Raw genomic sequence first — 16924 nt, 5'->3', positions numbered from 1 at the left:
GCTATTTCACATAACAGATGTTTACATATAGTCCACAAGACAAAAGCTGAATTTATAAAAATTACCCTGTTCAAAAGTTTACATACCATTGATTCTTAATACTGTGTGTCGTTACCTGGATGATCCACGACTGGTTTTATTTTTTGTAATAATTGTTCATGAGTCCCTTGTTTATCCTGAGCAGTTAAACTGCTCACTGTTCTTCAGAAAAATCCTCCAGGTCCTGCACATTCTTTGCTTTTCCAGCATCTTCTGCATGTTTGACTCCTTTCCAAAAGTGGCTATATGATGTTGAGATCCATCTTTTCACACTGAGAATAACTGAGGGACTTGTACACAACTATTACATAAGGTACAAACATTCACTGATGCTCAACAAGGCAACACAATACATTAAGAGCCAGAGGGGTGTAAACTTTTGAACAGGATGATCGGTGTAAATTGTTATTTTGTCTTCTGGGAGACATATCCATATCTTATTTAGCTTCTGAAGGGCAGTACTAAATGAAAAAAAAGATCTTTAAAAAAAGTAATAACAATTTACACCGATCATCCTGTTCAAACGTTTACACCCCTCTGGCTCTTAACTGCTTCGGAATGGTCACTGCACTGCCAGCCAAGGGATGCTATATAGAGGGAGAGGGAGAGTCGATTAACAAATTAATACATAGTTGGGAGAACTCTACCTACCTATGAGGAATGAATATACATTATCCATCCATCCATCTATCCATCTTCTATACCGCTTATCCTTCCTTCAGGGTCATGGGGAAACCTGGAGCCTTTCCCAGGGAGCGTCGGGCACAAGGCCGGGTACCCTGGACAGGGTGTCAATCCATCGCAGGGCACAATCACATACACATTCACATACCCATTCATACACTACGGACACTTTGGATATGCCAATCAGCCTACCATGCATATCTTTGGACTGGGGGAGGAACCCGGAGTACCCAGACGAAACCCCCGCAGCACAGGGAGAACATGCAAACTCCGCACATACAGAGCCCTGGTGGGAATTGAACCCCGACCCTGAAGGTGTGAGGTGAATGTGCTAACCACTAAGCCACCATGCACCCCAAAAATACATTATCCTAATAGGAAAACAGTGAGCTTAATTCAAGCTTTCATTTGAAAAACACTGCTAGTAGTCTGTATGTCCCACTATGGTGTGGCATGACCTGTGGTGTGGAGGTTCGCACTAACAACAAGATAATTTACATGATGTGGGACACATGTAACATATTAAATCCTACCACTTTAATACTGAACCATTTTACCATGATCACCAAAAGATGCTGTCAAATACAAAAGGTACATGGTGCAAATTCAGCATTCTAAACATCAATGAATGAACTATGGCTGTTAAGTAATACATTCATCCCTTAATTGTAACATATCATTTCAATTTCACTCATCAAACTAATAGATGAGGATGATATTGTGGAAAAGGCTTTCCCCCTAGGTGAGGGCAACAATGCCTGGACACACTGCACACGCTGCTTCATTAATTGAATCAATTCCGGGAGGTCTAGTTGAAAATAAAGAGAAAAAGAAAGTTAGTGTTTTTTGATTAGTTGATTAGAGGAACTCTGCATCTGTGGCACAGAACAGATGGATGACATGTAAAAGCTTGCCAGTATTAGAGGGATAAAGTTACCCAGATGAAGATGGGTTCCCTTCTGAGTCTGGTTCCTTTCAAGGTTTCTTCCTCTTAACATCTTAGGGAGTTTTTCCTTGCCACTGTCGCCACTCAGTGGCCTGCTCAGTTGGGATAAATTCGCACCTTTAATATTTATATACCATGTTGATATTTCTGTAAAGCTGCTTTGAGACAATGTCTATTGTACAAATAAAATTGAATTGAATTGAATTGAATAATGGTACTTAAGTTCAGTACAGGTCAATCATGCCTAATGTGGAACATACTATGTTCTCTAATGTCAACCCCTCCAGTGCCATCCTGAACACTTACCACGAAGGGATGCCATGATTTCATCCATTCGGGGTGCCATTTCCTGACTAGTGTTTTCATTCATTATCTGCTATAACGAACAATGAAATACAGGCATAGTGAAACTTTTTTAAATTACAGCCATATTATACCACATTACCTTGTGTGTTATATTAGACATTTACACAAAAGAGATATGTTATTCTATGAGTCATGGGACTCATGACATTTTATATGATAGAACATTTTTCAACTTACAATAACATCTTTGGGTCTGTATAAATTGTAAAACTGACAAATGTTTAGAATGAAAAAAATCTATATGAGGGACAATATTACATTGGAGACAACAATAAAAAAATTCTGTCATTTATTATATAACGGAAGTGATGTGTTAGTAACGATGCCGTGTTGCTCCTCATGTGTGGTGTAGATGCGGTGACTTCACGGCCACCGTAGTAATATCCAATTAAAACATTATGATCAAAAGTAAACACAAGTAACATAATATATATAATTTATTTTATTTATTTATTTTAGTTTATATTATATATAAGTATTTATACATTATTTTTATGGATGCACAAAAAGCACTGAATTAAACTACAGTCATAAATTAATAATATATTCTGGTGTGTCTGTGTGTATTGGGTTCTTTTCTGTTTTGGACAAACAGTTGTGTAAAGTTTTAAGATTTAGTCTGAAGTTTATATTTGTAACACTCAGTTTGTGGATATTGTTTATTTTAAATAAACAATAAAAATGGTACTGAAAGTTTGGCCCCACCATCCGATTAATCGAAAAAATAATCGTTAGTTGAAGAGCTACTCCAAAGTAGATCTGGCTTAACAAAGAAGTCAAAGGACTTTCAAGATAATGTCAGAAGTTTTGGCTGCCCAAAGAAAGGTAGCACATCTGTGCTGCAGAGGATGGCTATTGAACATTTCACAGGAAACACAGTTCATTCAGGTTTCTTTTATGACCGTTTCATTAGTAGCAGTGTTGTTTATCATTCATATAATAATACAACTCTTAAAAAGAGAAATAATTCTGTTGTACAGTTAAGTGGTGGAACATTCTGTGAAATTATGACCATGGTAGCTTTCACCTCTGAGGATAGGGCCTCTTCTGTATCCACCACAAACAGATTCTGTGTTTTAGTAAAATAGTTTGCCAAGAGTGGAGGAAAGGTTTGTAGTGATGTTCAGCTAAATATATCCGCTACATTTATAAATGAAGTGTCTCACACCAATAAGGTATTTGCTGTGCATTCTCAATCACTCAAACATAAATGTGTAATGTTTAGGCCCAAGGACAAAATGTATGTCATTCCACTCCCAAACAACGTTGAAAGGGACTAAAAACTGATTCCTGGGGAGCTACTTCTATAGCTTTACCAAGCTTTAGCTTTATCAAGGCCAAACCAACTTCCACATGTCTGTCCTATACCCATGAAGTGCTGACAACAATTTTTTAACTGTACATATGTTCTCAGTTATCGTTTTTCAGTAATTCTGCTTTATTTCTCCCTAAAAAAAAAGAATGAAATGTTACAGTTTTTTGAACACTGATTACGATTGTAATGTGTTTATGCAGTGTGAGTGAACTTAATTTTTTTTTTTTTTTTGCATGCAATATAGCCAGCGTTTACTTGTCTGTTATGCCACTTGTGAAATCATAATATAGTAGCTGCCACTGTCTGTTCAGTAGAACACTCACATTTTCTTGCGTGTACCTATAGTTTTTAAGAGTGCGGTTGCTGTATTGTTTAGCATGTATTTGTGTGTACGACCGTAACATGATACTTCTCTGCCAGTATAAACTTATTAAACATACACTTAAATCAAAATTAAGTGTAGCCATTTGTACATTGTGTACACTTTATTTAAAAATATGTTTAAAAAATGGGCTTTTAACTCATTAGACGTACATTGTAACACTTTCTGAAAGAAATGTCCAAGAAGTGAATTCCAAGCATGAATAAGTAAACTTAAAAATTACATTAAAATTTAACTTAAAATATATTACAACTTCAGGATATTAAATAATGTAATTTTAAAATATGCTTTTAGTGCATTGTTACAATGATCATTTTGAGCATACAGTTTAAAATATACCTAAAATATATTTAAGAATAAAGTTAAAATAAGTACACTTTAAAAATTATATGGATCTTTCATTTTAAGTATATATTTTTTTTCACCAGGGTAAATAAAAAACAACATGGGATTTTTATGATCAGTCTTATTTTGTTAAAAGTATTAAGATTTTGCAGATTCTGCAAGGGCTATGTAAACAGACCGCAACTGTATGTTCTCTTTATGTCTTTTCTTTACAAATTGTAAATATGTTTGTTTGACTTATTTTGTTATTTGTTTAAAATATTCATATTACATTCATATTGTATGAATTCATATTGTATTTTTTAATAATAAAAGTCCTTGATATTTTTAAGTGGTTGAATTTATTTGTGTGTGTGTGTGTGTGAGAGAGAGAGAGAGAGAGAGAGAGAGAGAGAGAGAGAGAGAATTTTTTTGTCTTTAAATATACTGTAAATATATTTACTTGTTATTTTGTTGTTTTTAAAAGTGCGTTGTTAATAAATGTTCGTATTGTAGTTAGTGTATTTGTTAATGTTTTATAAAAGCCCTTAATCTTATTAAATGGTTACATTTGTGTTTCCCTGCTAAAATGAAGTACATTTAGCAGTTTCTGGGCCACATCTGGCCAGGGAACCAAGCTGACTCTCAGCCAGATCTGTCTTACAGTGTCTGGGCCAGACTCGGGCCACATAAAACAATATAAGTCAATATACAGTGTCTGGGCTGGATCTGGGCCACATAAAACAATATAAGTCACTTTACAGTGTCTGGGCTCGATCTGGGCCGGAGGAAATTGTATGTGTCAGTTTTCAGTGTGTGGGCCAGTTTTGGGCCGGGGACCCAGGCATATACTGGGCCAGAACTAAAGTATGTGGCCCATAAGTGGGCCAGACAAATTTTGCCATCTGGGATGTGGATGCTGTTCTTTTTATATTGGAGGCTTGTGTTTGGATGAGGATTAATAACAAGCAAAGCCTGTGCATAGAATATATATATGTATGTATATATTTTTTTTTAAATTGAGACTGCACTTGTAGAAGAACAACTGTTTTACTCTCAGCTACTTTGTTCTCCGTGTCGGCTCCGTCTGTTTATTCAGCAGTATATAAAACTTCAGATCGGTTTTTAAAAACTTATTAGAGGTGCAGAACGCCACACAGCAACTTTTCGGCATTGCACCAAGCAAAAATCAATCGTAATCATTACAAATAGTAAAGATAAAGCGCCTAACAAGGTCTACGCTTATGAATTCGAATAATTTGCCCCACCACCCGCGGCGTAAACGGATATGACGTTTCGTGGGCGTTCCCAGTAATGCCGACCAAGTCAATGAGGCATTATTTTATTTAAATTAATGTAAGGTGTAATTTTACCCCGGCACATTTTAAATATTTTATCTTTATGGTGTTTTGTTAACATCTGTTGTGAGATATATAGTTTTGTGTTAAGCCTGTACATGATTCAATAAAAGTTGATTTAAAAAACTAACTCACTAAGTATTGATTTGACAAACGCCCATTGTGAACGTTGCGCGTGCAGCCGAAGGGGAGTCTGACTTTGCCAATGAGTGGAAATTCGGCACAACACTTGCGACACAGACACACACGCGCGCGCGCGCGCGCGCCTTATACCGGAAATTCCACTGCGCCATCTTGTGCAATCTGCCAATTGAGGTGAAAATTCCCAAGTGTGAAAGCAGTCCTGGGTGTTGCTATCAAGAAATGCTATGTTTAAAGTATAGTGTAAGTGAAAGTTTGTGTATTGCTGTATCAGTTAAGATTTCGTTTTTTGTCAGACAGAGACATGTCTTCCGAGCAGTTTTCCGAGGTAGACGTACTACAAGCGAAGCTGTTGCAAAATCTTGAAGATGCTGGGGAAGCCATAACCAGTTATTTCAGTGATGTCGCGAGGTAATGTTAATAACATGTGTTAGTAACATCTGTTGTGTGATGATAATCAAATTTTAATTGTGGACGTGGTATCATATTACATAAGCAATTATTTAATTCACCATGACCAGGCTAGAAGTTATGTCACGAATAGAAGAGGTTACCGAAAAGATAGTTAGCAGTTTATCGAAGGAAGAAGCACCGGTCTTGGTCTTAAAAAGCCGTTCCCGGTGGTCCAACGTGAGGTAAGGCTAAATTCCCTGTGTAAAACACACTGCAATCAGGGGTTAAATTTGGATTTGTTTTATGGGGGGGACACTGCTATTAACACTAAAATGCTTATCAAAATCATTCTTAATGCTGGCAATAAAATGACAATAAAAGATGCCAATAAAATGTTTCTGTAAGCCCTCTCCTTTGTGTCAGTATCAAATATAGGAATGATGTAACCATTAAAGGAGATAATATAAATACAAAATATTAAGAGTAGAACAGTCTTTTTATTAGGAAAATTAAACTGGAATTGAGTTGTAATGCTGTAGGATACTGCAGCATTACAATACACAAGTTTTACACAGTTAGTTCCATCAAAGGGACCCCAACAAATTCCATAACTTCAAAATGTGCACAACTCATTACACTCAAGTCCATCATAGAGAACACAAAATTTAGCCTGTGACATAAAAATGAACAAAACTCATCAGTATGACCAGTTAATTCATCAGATCCCAGATGGGCTGATATGGGGAAGCCTGTATGGTGTTGCATCTCTGCCTACAAGCTAAATGTTCTGCAGACCTTCTGGTAGCTACCCATTTCCGGTCATATTTTGTGGGGTCCCAAAATGTCCAACCATTTTAATGAACATTAGAGCGGAGACATTTTTGATTTACAGTTGTGAACGTAATGGTATCACAAGTGTATTCATTTCTGAAAAACCTCTCTCATACTCTGCACTGCTCAGAGCAATTGTCTCCACTTCAAATTTAAGTTTCAGAAGGGACTTGTGCATTAATAAAATAATGTACTGGCATTCTCTTTATAATCCCTATAATTTAACACCAGAGAATCCTATTTTCAGAAGATCACACAGTTCTCTGACCTAATTTTCCACATACATTAAATGTAGTGTGCTTGGCCATGTGTTTTTATCCAACACATTGAGTTTATGAAAGAATGATTCCTCTTCATTGGTGACCATCCATGTTATATAAGGTTGATGCATACTCCATGTTTTCCCCTACCATTACAGAGGCTCCATCTGAGCAGAATCCGACCAGGCATTCTTTAAGAAAAGTATCAAGACCATGTTTCAGCAGGCAGTTGATTAGCGTATTAGTGATTCCATCTGCAGTTGTACTCTCTAGCTCAAGAAGATCTAAGAAGGTCAATGGCGCTGAACTATTAACTGATGTTCTGAGGTACACAATTAGACAAGACTTCTTGCTTAATGAGGTGCTTTCATCCACAATAACAGATAGCTTTGCTCACCCTGATGCTTGCCAATAATGCTTTTCTTTGACTATAAAATGCACTGTGCATGTTCAATGTCTGTACATGTGACATTCGAGTGAAGAACACTGCCAACATTCACACCATTTACCATCTGGAGGTCTATTAATCCTATAATTAGGCCGGTTATTTTTTGCAAATAGTACACTGTTCTGAAGACATTGTGGGTTGAAGCTGAAATATCTAGAGCTTTCTCACCTTGTTTCCTCACAATGTCTTCTGATAGTTTGTCACACAATCACAAATTGTGTTCATTAATTTTTTACCCAATGATTTCTTTTGTTTTTCTCTTGTCGCCATATGGGCCTATCTTACAGTTTTGGCATTCAGTAGAAAATGTGCACCTGTGTTTTATGGCTGTGATGGTGGTCATGACAACCACACCATAGCGGTGGTAGCTAATGACAGTTGCAATATTAATTTGTGTTTAAGCCTACCATATTGCAGGAGATTTTATATTATACACATATTACATAATCAAACGCCTTACATGGTGTTGTCTGCTAGTTTGGCGGAGGTTTGTTTGAGCACAGCAAAATCCAGTCGGGTGAATTCTGCAATTTCCCTTCGGGTTCTGCTGCTGCGATGGATCTTGTTGGGAAACAAAGTGTTACAACGGCGATCTGGGAACATTTTGGATTCGTGCCTAGTGAGAGAGATGAACGCTAGTTAAGTAGGTAACTGTGGTTCTGTGAATTCCGGATGACCGCCAGAGGCGGTGCTTTAGCACTAGTGGATTATTGCAGTGTCAGCTAGACAGGTTGAGATAATATACTAACAAAGTCACGTAGGGACGTAGGCTGAGCCTTGAGGGTAATAGCCACATTAGCTCAGCATTCAGCCTCGTTAAGCTTCTTGTGCATACAGAGTGACAAAGAACTATGGCGATCATCCGGAATTCACAGAACCACAGTTACCTACGTTACTAGCGTTCTGTTTCATTCCTCCTGACAGTGCTTTAGCACTAGTGGATGACTCCTGCCAACATAGTCATGAGGAATGCCACCCACCTAAAAAATACTCAAGGTTGCTCATGAAGAATTGCTGAGCTGACAGCATGAACGACAGCAGGGTTGAGCTTGTAGAAGCTGGCAAAGGTACAGGGTGAATTCCTAGTAGCAGCTGCACAGATATCCACCATATAAACTCTTCTAAAAGCAGCCCAAGGAGTAGACACAGCCCTAGTGGAATGACGAGATACCACCTGGCAGAGGATTTTGGGCTTTATTGTATGCCACAGTGATCACTTCCACAATCCAATTTGACAATCCCTGTTTAGATATGGCGGCTCCTTTCTGGGCACCACCATAACAAACAAAAAGCTGATTTGTTTGCCTAAGGTGAACAGTAGCAGCCACATAACACCTCAAGGCTCACACAGGACACAAGAGGAGATCTCTTGACTGATCTAATTGAACTGCAGATTGAAAAGCATTCAGATTGATCGACTGATGTATAAACTGAAGAAGCAGAACTTTAGGAAGAAAAGATGGGTTTGGTCGAAGCACAACACCAGAATCCTCCGGCAACCAACACATGCATAACTCTCTAACAGACGATTCACTAACACGCTTAGCGGAAGCGGTGGTTTTAAGAGATCAACTTCATATCAACTATCTGCAAAGGCTGAAATGGTGGCAAACAGACAAAATCAAGCATGAGCAGTAAATCCCACTGAGGAAAATGGGGGTTACAGGCTGGCTTTAGCCATCTCGCACCCTTAAAAAACTGCAAACAAGAGTATGGGAACCAAGAGAAGAACCAATAATTCGCACATCATACCCAGAAATGGCTGTGACGTACACCTTTAACGTGGAGGCTGCCTTGCCTGAATCCAAAAGATGTTGTAAAAACCTCAGAACTCTTGGAACTTCACAGCATGTAAGATCCAACCCATGATCCCTGCACTATTAAGAGGAAAAACTTTCAACATGCTGTATAGGGCTGACGTGTGGATGTAGCCCTAGAACTAGTTATGGTATGAACAACGGCAGGATCACACTCTGTTATAAGAGAGCTGGCCCCAAAGTCCAAACCCAAAGCTGCAGAGGAGCTGGGTCCGGGGGCCACACAGTGCCATCCATCTGTGATAACAGGTTCTTCCAGAGCAGAACCTGCCATGTTTTGACCACCAGTAGTCTCAGAAGCATGGAAAACCAAGGCCTGGCTGGCCATCAGGGTGCAAACAGGAGCACTCTGTGGTTGCACAGAGATATCCTGTGTAATGTTTCCCATAACAGAGGAAAGGGAGGGAATGCATAAAGCAGACAGTTTGGCCACTCGTGAGACAGAGCATCCTATCCTAATGGGCTGGATGCCTCTGTTCTCACAAACCATAATGGACAGTGAGTAGTCGTCTCTGTTGCGAAAAGATCCACTTCTACATTGCTGAACTGCTGCCATATCTTCTGCACTACATCTGGGTGAAGCCTCCATTCTGCCAGGTGCAGAAGATCCCTTGAAAGAACATCTGCTACCTGATTGTTTAACCCCGGAAGGTGAACTGCTCTCAGCAATGCTAATTCAGGAAGAGACCAAGGAAGAATTTTATGAGTGAGATGCAGGGACTTTGTGCCACCTTGATGGTTCAGGTGAAACACTGTTGAGATGATGTCTGACTGAATAAGCACGTGATGGAAATACTGCAGGGCCAGGAAAACCGCATGCAGTTCCGAGAGTGATGTGATCCCTTGACTGAGCTGGAGACCAATGGCCACGAATGCCCTTGTGATTCCACGTTGCACCCCACGCAAGGAGGGAAGCATTGTTCATGACCACCTCTCGACGAGAGGGAATGACTCCTAGGGGTACACCTGACATTAGAAAGTCTCAGTGAGTCCATTGTGTCAATGCCTCAATACAATAGTGTGAGACACCGATGGTGTCTGGTGGTGTTCAACCGCAAACTGTTGTTCCACCGCTGGAGCAGCTTGAGATGGAGCAAGCCCAGTGGAATCATGGACGTGGCGGCAGACAACATCCCCAGGAGTTGTAACAACGCTCCGTATGGTAAATTCTTTGCCAGCCGGAAATGAGCAAGGAGCTGTAGAATATTGTCTACACGAGTGTCTGAGAGGGTGGTAGACATCGCATGGGAGTCCAGTGTCATTCCGATGTAAATAATACATTGTGCCGGAATCAAGCAACTCTTTGCTTCGTTCACCGCAAGACCCAGCTCCTGGACATGCTTCAAAAGCAATCTGGTGTTGTAGACATTTTGCCGTCTTGTGGGGGCACACAGCAGCCATTCGTCCAAATAAGGCAGGATTAGCCTCCCCTTGGACCATAGCAGGTACAGAGCCGCAGTCATGTACCCCTGGCAACTGTCGCTGTTGAGGTCAAAAAACTTGTGTGTACTCAGCAGCATGAGGTCTCTGCGGACTCTGAGGCTGTGGAGTAGCATGCTGGCGAAATTGTTCCTCTGGCACTGCAAAGCGCTGATGAGCCTGAGTGGCCGGCATTTTAAAAACAGGCTTGCGCCATACCTGAGTCAGTTGACGGGTGGGTTCAGGCAACTTCACTCTTTTCTCAAGATGTTCCGGAACATTAGGCCCAAAGAGGTGCCCAGGAGCGATAGGAAGATCTCTTAGAGTCTTCATATAATCCCCAGGCAATTTTGCCTGTGTGAGCCACACTTGGTAGCGGGCTGCCAGAAGTGTGGCAGTAAGAGTACCCAGTTCACGGGTGACATGGCCTATAGTCAGAAGGGCAGTTTGGCGGAACCACAAAACTGAGGGATCAACATCCGCTGATTCCAGTGTATTGGAAGTAGCGAGGAGTAATGGACCTATTGTGTTCTCTGCACAGGTTATATGTGTAGTGGACTCATATGCCTTTTTTCAATAATGAGTCTGTGTGACTTCATTGTGTGCTGGGGCAGCACAAATTGCCCTGCAGGGCCTCATCAGGTGGTACCACCAGCGTGGCAACATGCTGTTCTATGTTTGGAGCACAGCTCACCCCAAAGGCATCTGCATCTGCCATATATGCTAGATAGATAGATGCTAGCTAGATAGATGAGCCGTCCTTGGCCGGCGCTAAGGTGCACTAGACCCCGTAAGGGCATTAGAAAATTCTGCTACACAATCCTTGCATGGTGGCATAGCAAATGAAGATCCAGCAGCAAACTGTCTAAAAAAGACATTTGACTAGGTTGGTTGTGCAGCCCTAAACAAGCAACTGCCATCTGGAGCACAGCCGAAGTCTCATCCGATGAGGATGGGTTTTGCCTTGACTGAACCGAATTCCCACTAGAACCCCCAGCTGACGTGAAGGAAAGGCAGAAATAAAAAGCTCTTCCTCCATTCTCTTCATTGAGCCCTCATTATCCTCCTGTGATCTAGTTACAGTTGTAACCGACACTGTAGGCTGAAGCGTCTGAAGAAGACGTTTCAGTTTTAACATCTCTGATGAGAGAATGGCAACAGTCTTTGAAAGAGAAGTCTTTTCCATGTGCTTGTTCTGTGAATTTGCTTTCTTCTTTGGTGGAGGGACGCAGACGCACTACAAGTCTGAGACCATGTGGCGGGGTGTAACTCCTCTTCCGCGGTCCTCACTGTGGATTGCAGGTCTAATTCAGCGAGGTGGAGCCGCCTCTCTGACGTGGGTAGAAGACTACAGTGCAAGCACAGATCTGTGATAGCTTCTCTCAAATGCTGGATTCCCAATCAGGATGGGCAAAAATCATGGCTGTTGTCAGAAGAGCATTAGAACACAGTTTACATGTCAACGGGAATCCAGTAGCAATAGAGCTGTGAGCCATAATTATTTGTCACAAGAAAACCCCCGGCTGGAACCAGAAGGTTTTCATGTGTAGACTGGTAATAAAAATATTCCCACACTTTGATGACTGGCCGCCGGATTGTACCGAGGTGCACAGGATATCTCAAAATCCGCCTAATAATAGCAGGAAACCTTCAACGTATCGGCGTGGAAAAAACACTAGCCCCTGATATTTTTGAATTGTATTTAATATTTAGATTTTTAACATATTATTTAGGTTACTGTCCTACTGGTATTTCATTCAAAGTTTTATAGGCTTGTGGTATACTACACTAAAAAAAAAAGTATTTGTCGGAGGAACGTGTTTAACTCTTATCTTTTTATTATTGACTAATTCTCCTTCTCCCCTTGTGTGCAATCACAATACTGTATCCCACAGCGCCCTCAGGCTGTTTCTCATTGCAACAACACAACAAAGCTTTATTGAGTTGTTTCTGTGATGGAACTACTAAAATATAGCCTCTTTAATTTTTTTATATTTAGGTTTTTATATAAATTAAGCCTATAATATTATATCGACAGATATACAACAGATTGACAATATGCTGAGGAACAACAAACCAGAATTGGCTCTCAATATTCAATATCTCAAGAAAAACACAATATTGACAATATTGTTTCTAAAATGTATGTCATGTAATATTATATTAAACTTAGTTAAACAATAGTGATGATCTTAAAAGGAGGACAAATGAGCATCCGGCTCAAGGCTGTGCCGGTAGACAGACATGGTATTGTAAAACCGGACTGTCTGACCTAAAATCGGACAGATGGCCACCCTATTTATCACTTTTATTTTAAACAGTTGGCAAATATTGCTGTATTCAGCTACGTTATGTTGAGCACCTTAACTCTTACCTTGCATTATTTAAGTGTTAAAAAGTGCCACACTGAATTACTGCTTGGGCTCGACTTCTGTGAACAGTAAAACCCCGCATTCTTTCATTTGATTGGCCATCGCAAACATTTTGACATTTATGAGCGCTGTTGGACTGCTGCAATGAGCCAGAGCCCGCTAAATAGATTAATCATTTTGAGTCATGTTGGCCGTGTGGGCATTCGCCTGGGCCAACAGAATACGTAAATGCACTATCATTCGTTCTTTGTATAATTATGTAACGCCGGGTCACATTGTCCTGCGGCCCAAAAGCTCCCGGCGCTCCAAATGGCCAGTCCGCCTCTGACACCATGATATGAAACGGACTTGAGAACAGCAGACGTTGTAGGCGCTGGAACATGCTAGTAATGTAGCGTACCTGAGAAAAAAAATAGTGTTCAGAAGACCTAGGGGTTCCAAATTTCGTGATTTCACAAATTAAAACGTTTCAAAGGCATAGGCTTTTGCTTCAAACATCTCACCCTGTGGCAACAAACAGGTAGCCTACTGTATATGTTAAGTAGTGACTCAGTAGTCACTAACGCAGACCGAGTCTTCCTTTTGAAGTAGTCTGTAAGGTTCCTCCTCTTGCCTCACTCATATCTTTTACCTCTGAAACTTTGAGATCGGAGCATCGGTAGGAAATGAACTTGTGAATTACAGTCTAGTATAATATGAGTGCAAAAAAATACAAATTAAATGAAACCTTACATACACTTCATGCCAAAGTGGCGGGAGCATAAACCATCATTCTGATTGCCCTGTGAATGATGCTATTGAAGAGTTTTTAAACTCTGACATAATCTTTATTGTTTCTTAATAATATTCACTTATTATTTGCTACAAAGACAACGCTTTTGAATCATTGCTTAAATTAGTAAGAACGAGAGAGGTGTAAAAGGAAAAAAAACCTATATTGTTTAAAATGTACACGGAAAGTCGTACCCTTATGTGCCGGGGCTCAGCCCAATTTAACCCCTGATTGTACTGAAGAATGAATGAAACTGCCAGGGAAGAAATAGCCGCAAGCAGCAATTATCAGGGTTCAGGCCCTTTAGGGTCTTTTAAGGACATCCGTAAAAAGATGTTACTTAATATTGTGCAAGCCTATAAGCACCTAAATTGGAGAAAAAGCAATATAATGTAACGTAATATAAGCTATAGAAATTTACCATAAAGAAATATAATTTTGTATCATGTAAACTGTTGTAGCGCCATCTATTGTCTGATCGCCATTAAATTTGGCATGCTTCTTAAGAATCATATATGTTGCATGTGCTTGCTTAATTTCATGCAGTGTTGAGCTTTCCTTTAGGAGTTATTGATTTTTGGGTAAATTAAGCCACACTCATTTTTGTAAATAACCCTGTTATGACTACTTAAATAAAAAGTTCAACATATTTTTTTTGATTGATTATTGACCTAAAGAGTCCAGAGAATTCTACTATTCTGGTTTTGATTGAGTAAAAAACCTCAATATTGATTGTTCATATTGACTGAATTCTAAAAAAAATCCTGTTAGGCTCACATTCACTCACCAGTAACAAGCATTTCTACTTTCATTGAACATCAAACTGGTAAAATATATAATTTTTAAAAAATATATTAACATTAACTGGATATGAAATATACTACTCTACAAATATATTTTTCCATGCAATAGATACTTTTGTCAACTCATCTTCATTTAAATCTTTCAATGGTGCTTTAATTCAGTGCGAGCAGCGTGGCAAAAAAAAATTAGACTCCACACCAAAACTCCTGCTTCACTGCTGCAAAGATACCGATTATCGGCCGATACATAGATGCATCTCTAACTATAACCCTTTCTAACTTAATTTTTTTTAAAAAAAATTCAGTTAAAACGCCCCAAATGCCCTTTGACGATAATGCAGAATTGGAGAAATTTCTAAATTTTGAAGAACTTAATGTAGCTCTCTCAAACATTCCAAATTCAAAAGCGCCAGGCCCAGGTGGCTTTACGGTATAATTTTAAAAAACGTTTAAAAGGAAACTAATGCCTCTGCTACTTGCTCTTCTTGAGGAATCATTCTCTATAGGCTGCCTCCTGCACATGTTCTATCAAGTGACAATTTCGGTTTTTCCTTTAAAAAAGGGACTGCAGCTCATTTCGGCCTATATCTTTGCTCAATGTGGACTGTAAAATATTGGCAAAGGTTCTAGCCCAAAGACTGGAGAACATTCTTGGCTCCAGATCAGACTGGCTTCATTAAAAAAAAAAAACAACACTTTTCTCACTTTGCTCAGAGTTTACATATATCTGTTAATTGCAGGCTAGACCACTGCTTAGGATCATTTAGCCACAGACAGTGTGCCAAACCATAAGAATCTTCTAGAATTACACCATTTGAAATTGTTAACTTAGCCGAATAGCACACTCTATCTTTCAGTAATAATACATAATAATAAGTGGATAATAATGGGTGATGAATCCTCAAAATAACACTATAGTGTATTATTGGGTCATGGCTTTAGATGTGTGACATGTTTGTGTGACTGGCAAATTAGGTAATTTAATGGATTGGTTCAGGGACAGTCATACTTGTTGTGCATTACACAACATCTAATGGTGTTATTTTTTTCTTTATTGGTAAATTCTCAGATTTAACAAGTCTGTTGGTCTGCATATGACTGCGTGTGGCACTGTATCAATTCTGCGAAGTGACTGCCCTTCAGCTGTAATCAAGTTTGGTGAGAGCCCCATCTCATAAACTGTAATAACTATTTATAGACATGAATTTAATTTAGGAATTAGTAGGTCTGGTTTCATTTTTATTACTTTATTTTGCAGGAGCATGTGAATAAAATGTTTAAAATAAAAATCAAAGTATTGTTTTCTTTTAAAAACCCTCATTTGAATAAAATTGTTTTAAATGGCACCTTAACCAAATATTAATCGTTGAAGAAAGTTATATGGTTCGCCTAATAGATTTAAAAGAAATCTTAGTTAAAACAATTCATGGGATTTGTTGAGTATTTTCTTCTAATTTCATTGACTAGACATTATAATCACTGACTCGTGGTACAGACCTGCTCCACTAGTAGGAGGCCTGCAGCCAGGGTCATGAAACACTGATCTAGGAAATACGTGTATTCCCCACGTGCCAACAAACCTACCCAGGCTTTGTTCCAATTCTGATGGGCACAGGTTTCCCCTATGGAGAGAGTGATGGAGCACTGGGAGATGTTAGTTAGCCAGGGAGTATGGGGAAGAACCTTGGTGGGGGGACACCCAGTCCGAGTTGATTGTTTTAGTGCCCTGGGAAGTTGGGGGGAGGGTGGCGGGCTGGGGAAAAAGAGAGACACCTGGACCAGGGACTGCCACCAGGTGATCCTTTGCCAACTTTGTCCAAGGACGTGGGCCAGTGACACTGGACTCGTTTCACTGCTGCTACTTCCGGTGTAAAATTTATAGCAGTACAGAGCTTATAAACTGCAGTTTTGTCATCATTCCACACAAGAGACGGCCCTGATCATCAGCTAATCAGGCCCTAATCGGCCCTGATCATCGGCTGTTTTTTTTTTTTTTTTTTGATCAAGGTTTCTTTATTAGCATTTTCAAATTAAACATAACGACACCAACAGAACAAAAGATCAGGATCTTTCCATTTAAACAATATTAATCTCCTGGCCAGGAGAGTGCAGAAGGTGCAGAAGATGCTGATTTCACACCATCTAAAAGGGGTATTCTCCGGGGTCACCCCAAACAGCGCAATAAGAGCTTTACCACTCTTCCCAATATCTTAATGAAGGTCTCAAATATAGATTGCCAAAATGTGTACAGCTT

At 39.6% G+C, this 16924-nt stretch overlaps 1 protein-coding gene and 1 long non-coding RNA gene across 2 annotated transcripts in view; one reads left to right on the top strand and one right to left on the bottom strand.

Annotated features, from left to right (window-relative positions):
- Positions 1-418: 418 nt before the first annotated feature.
- LOC128619345 (uncharacterized) lies at positions 419-5756 on the bottom strand. Its single transcript, XR_008387929.1, has 4 exons — positions 5550-5756; positions 1976-2045; positions 1661-1761; positions 419-1531 (listed from the first exon to the last, which is right to left on the bottom strand). It is a non-coding gene; the product is annotated as an uncharacterized LOC128619345 (long non-coding RNA).
- spo11 (SPO11 initiator of meiotic double stranded breaks) overlaps positions 5752-16924 on the top strand; it is a 48109-nt gene continuing 36936 nt past the window's right edge. The window contains exons 1-3 of the mRNA XM_053643482.1: positions 5752-5966; positions 6077-6190; positions 15740-15828. Of these exons, the coding sequence (XP_053499457.1) occupies positions 5860-5966; positions 6077-6190; positions 15740-15828 (310 nt within the window). The 5' untranslated portion in view covers positions 5752-5859. The remainder of the gene's footprint in view (positions 5967-6076; positions 6191-15739; positions 15829-16924) is intronic.

The sequence above is a fragment of the Ictalurus furcatus genome, chromosome 15 (assembly GCF_023375685.1).
Source record: "Ictalurus furcatus strain D&B chromosome 15, Billie_1.0, whole genome shotgun sequence".
Classification (NCBI taxonomy): Eukaryota; Metazoa; Chordata; class Actinopteri; order Siluriformes; family Ictaluridae; genus Ictalurus; species Ictalurus furcatus.
This window is presented reverse-complemented; position numbering and strand designations above follow the sequence as displayed.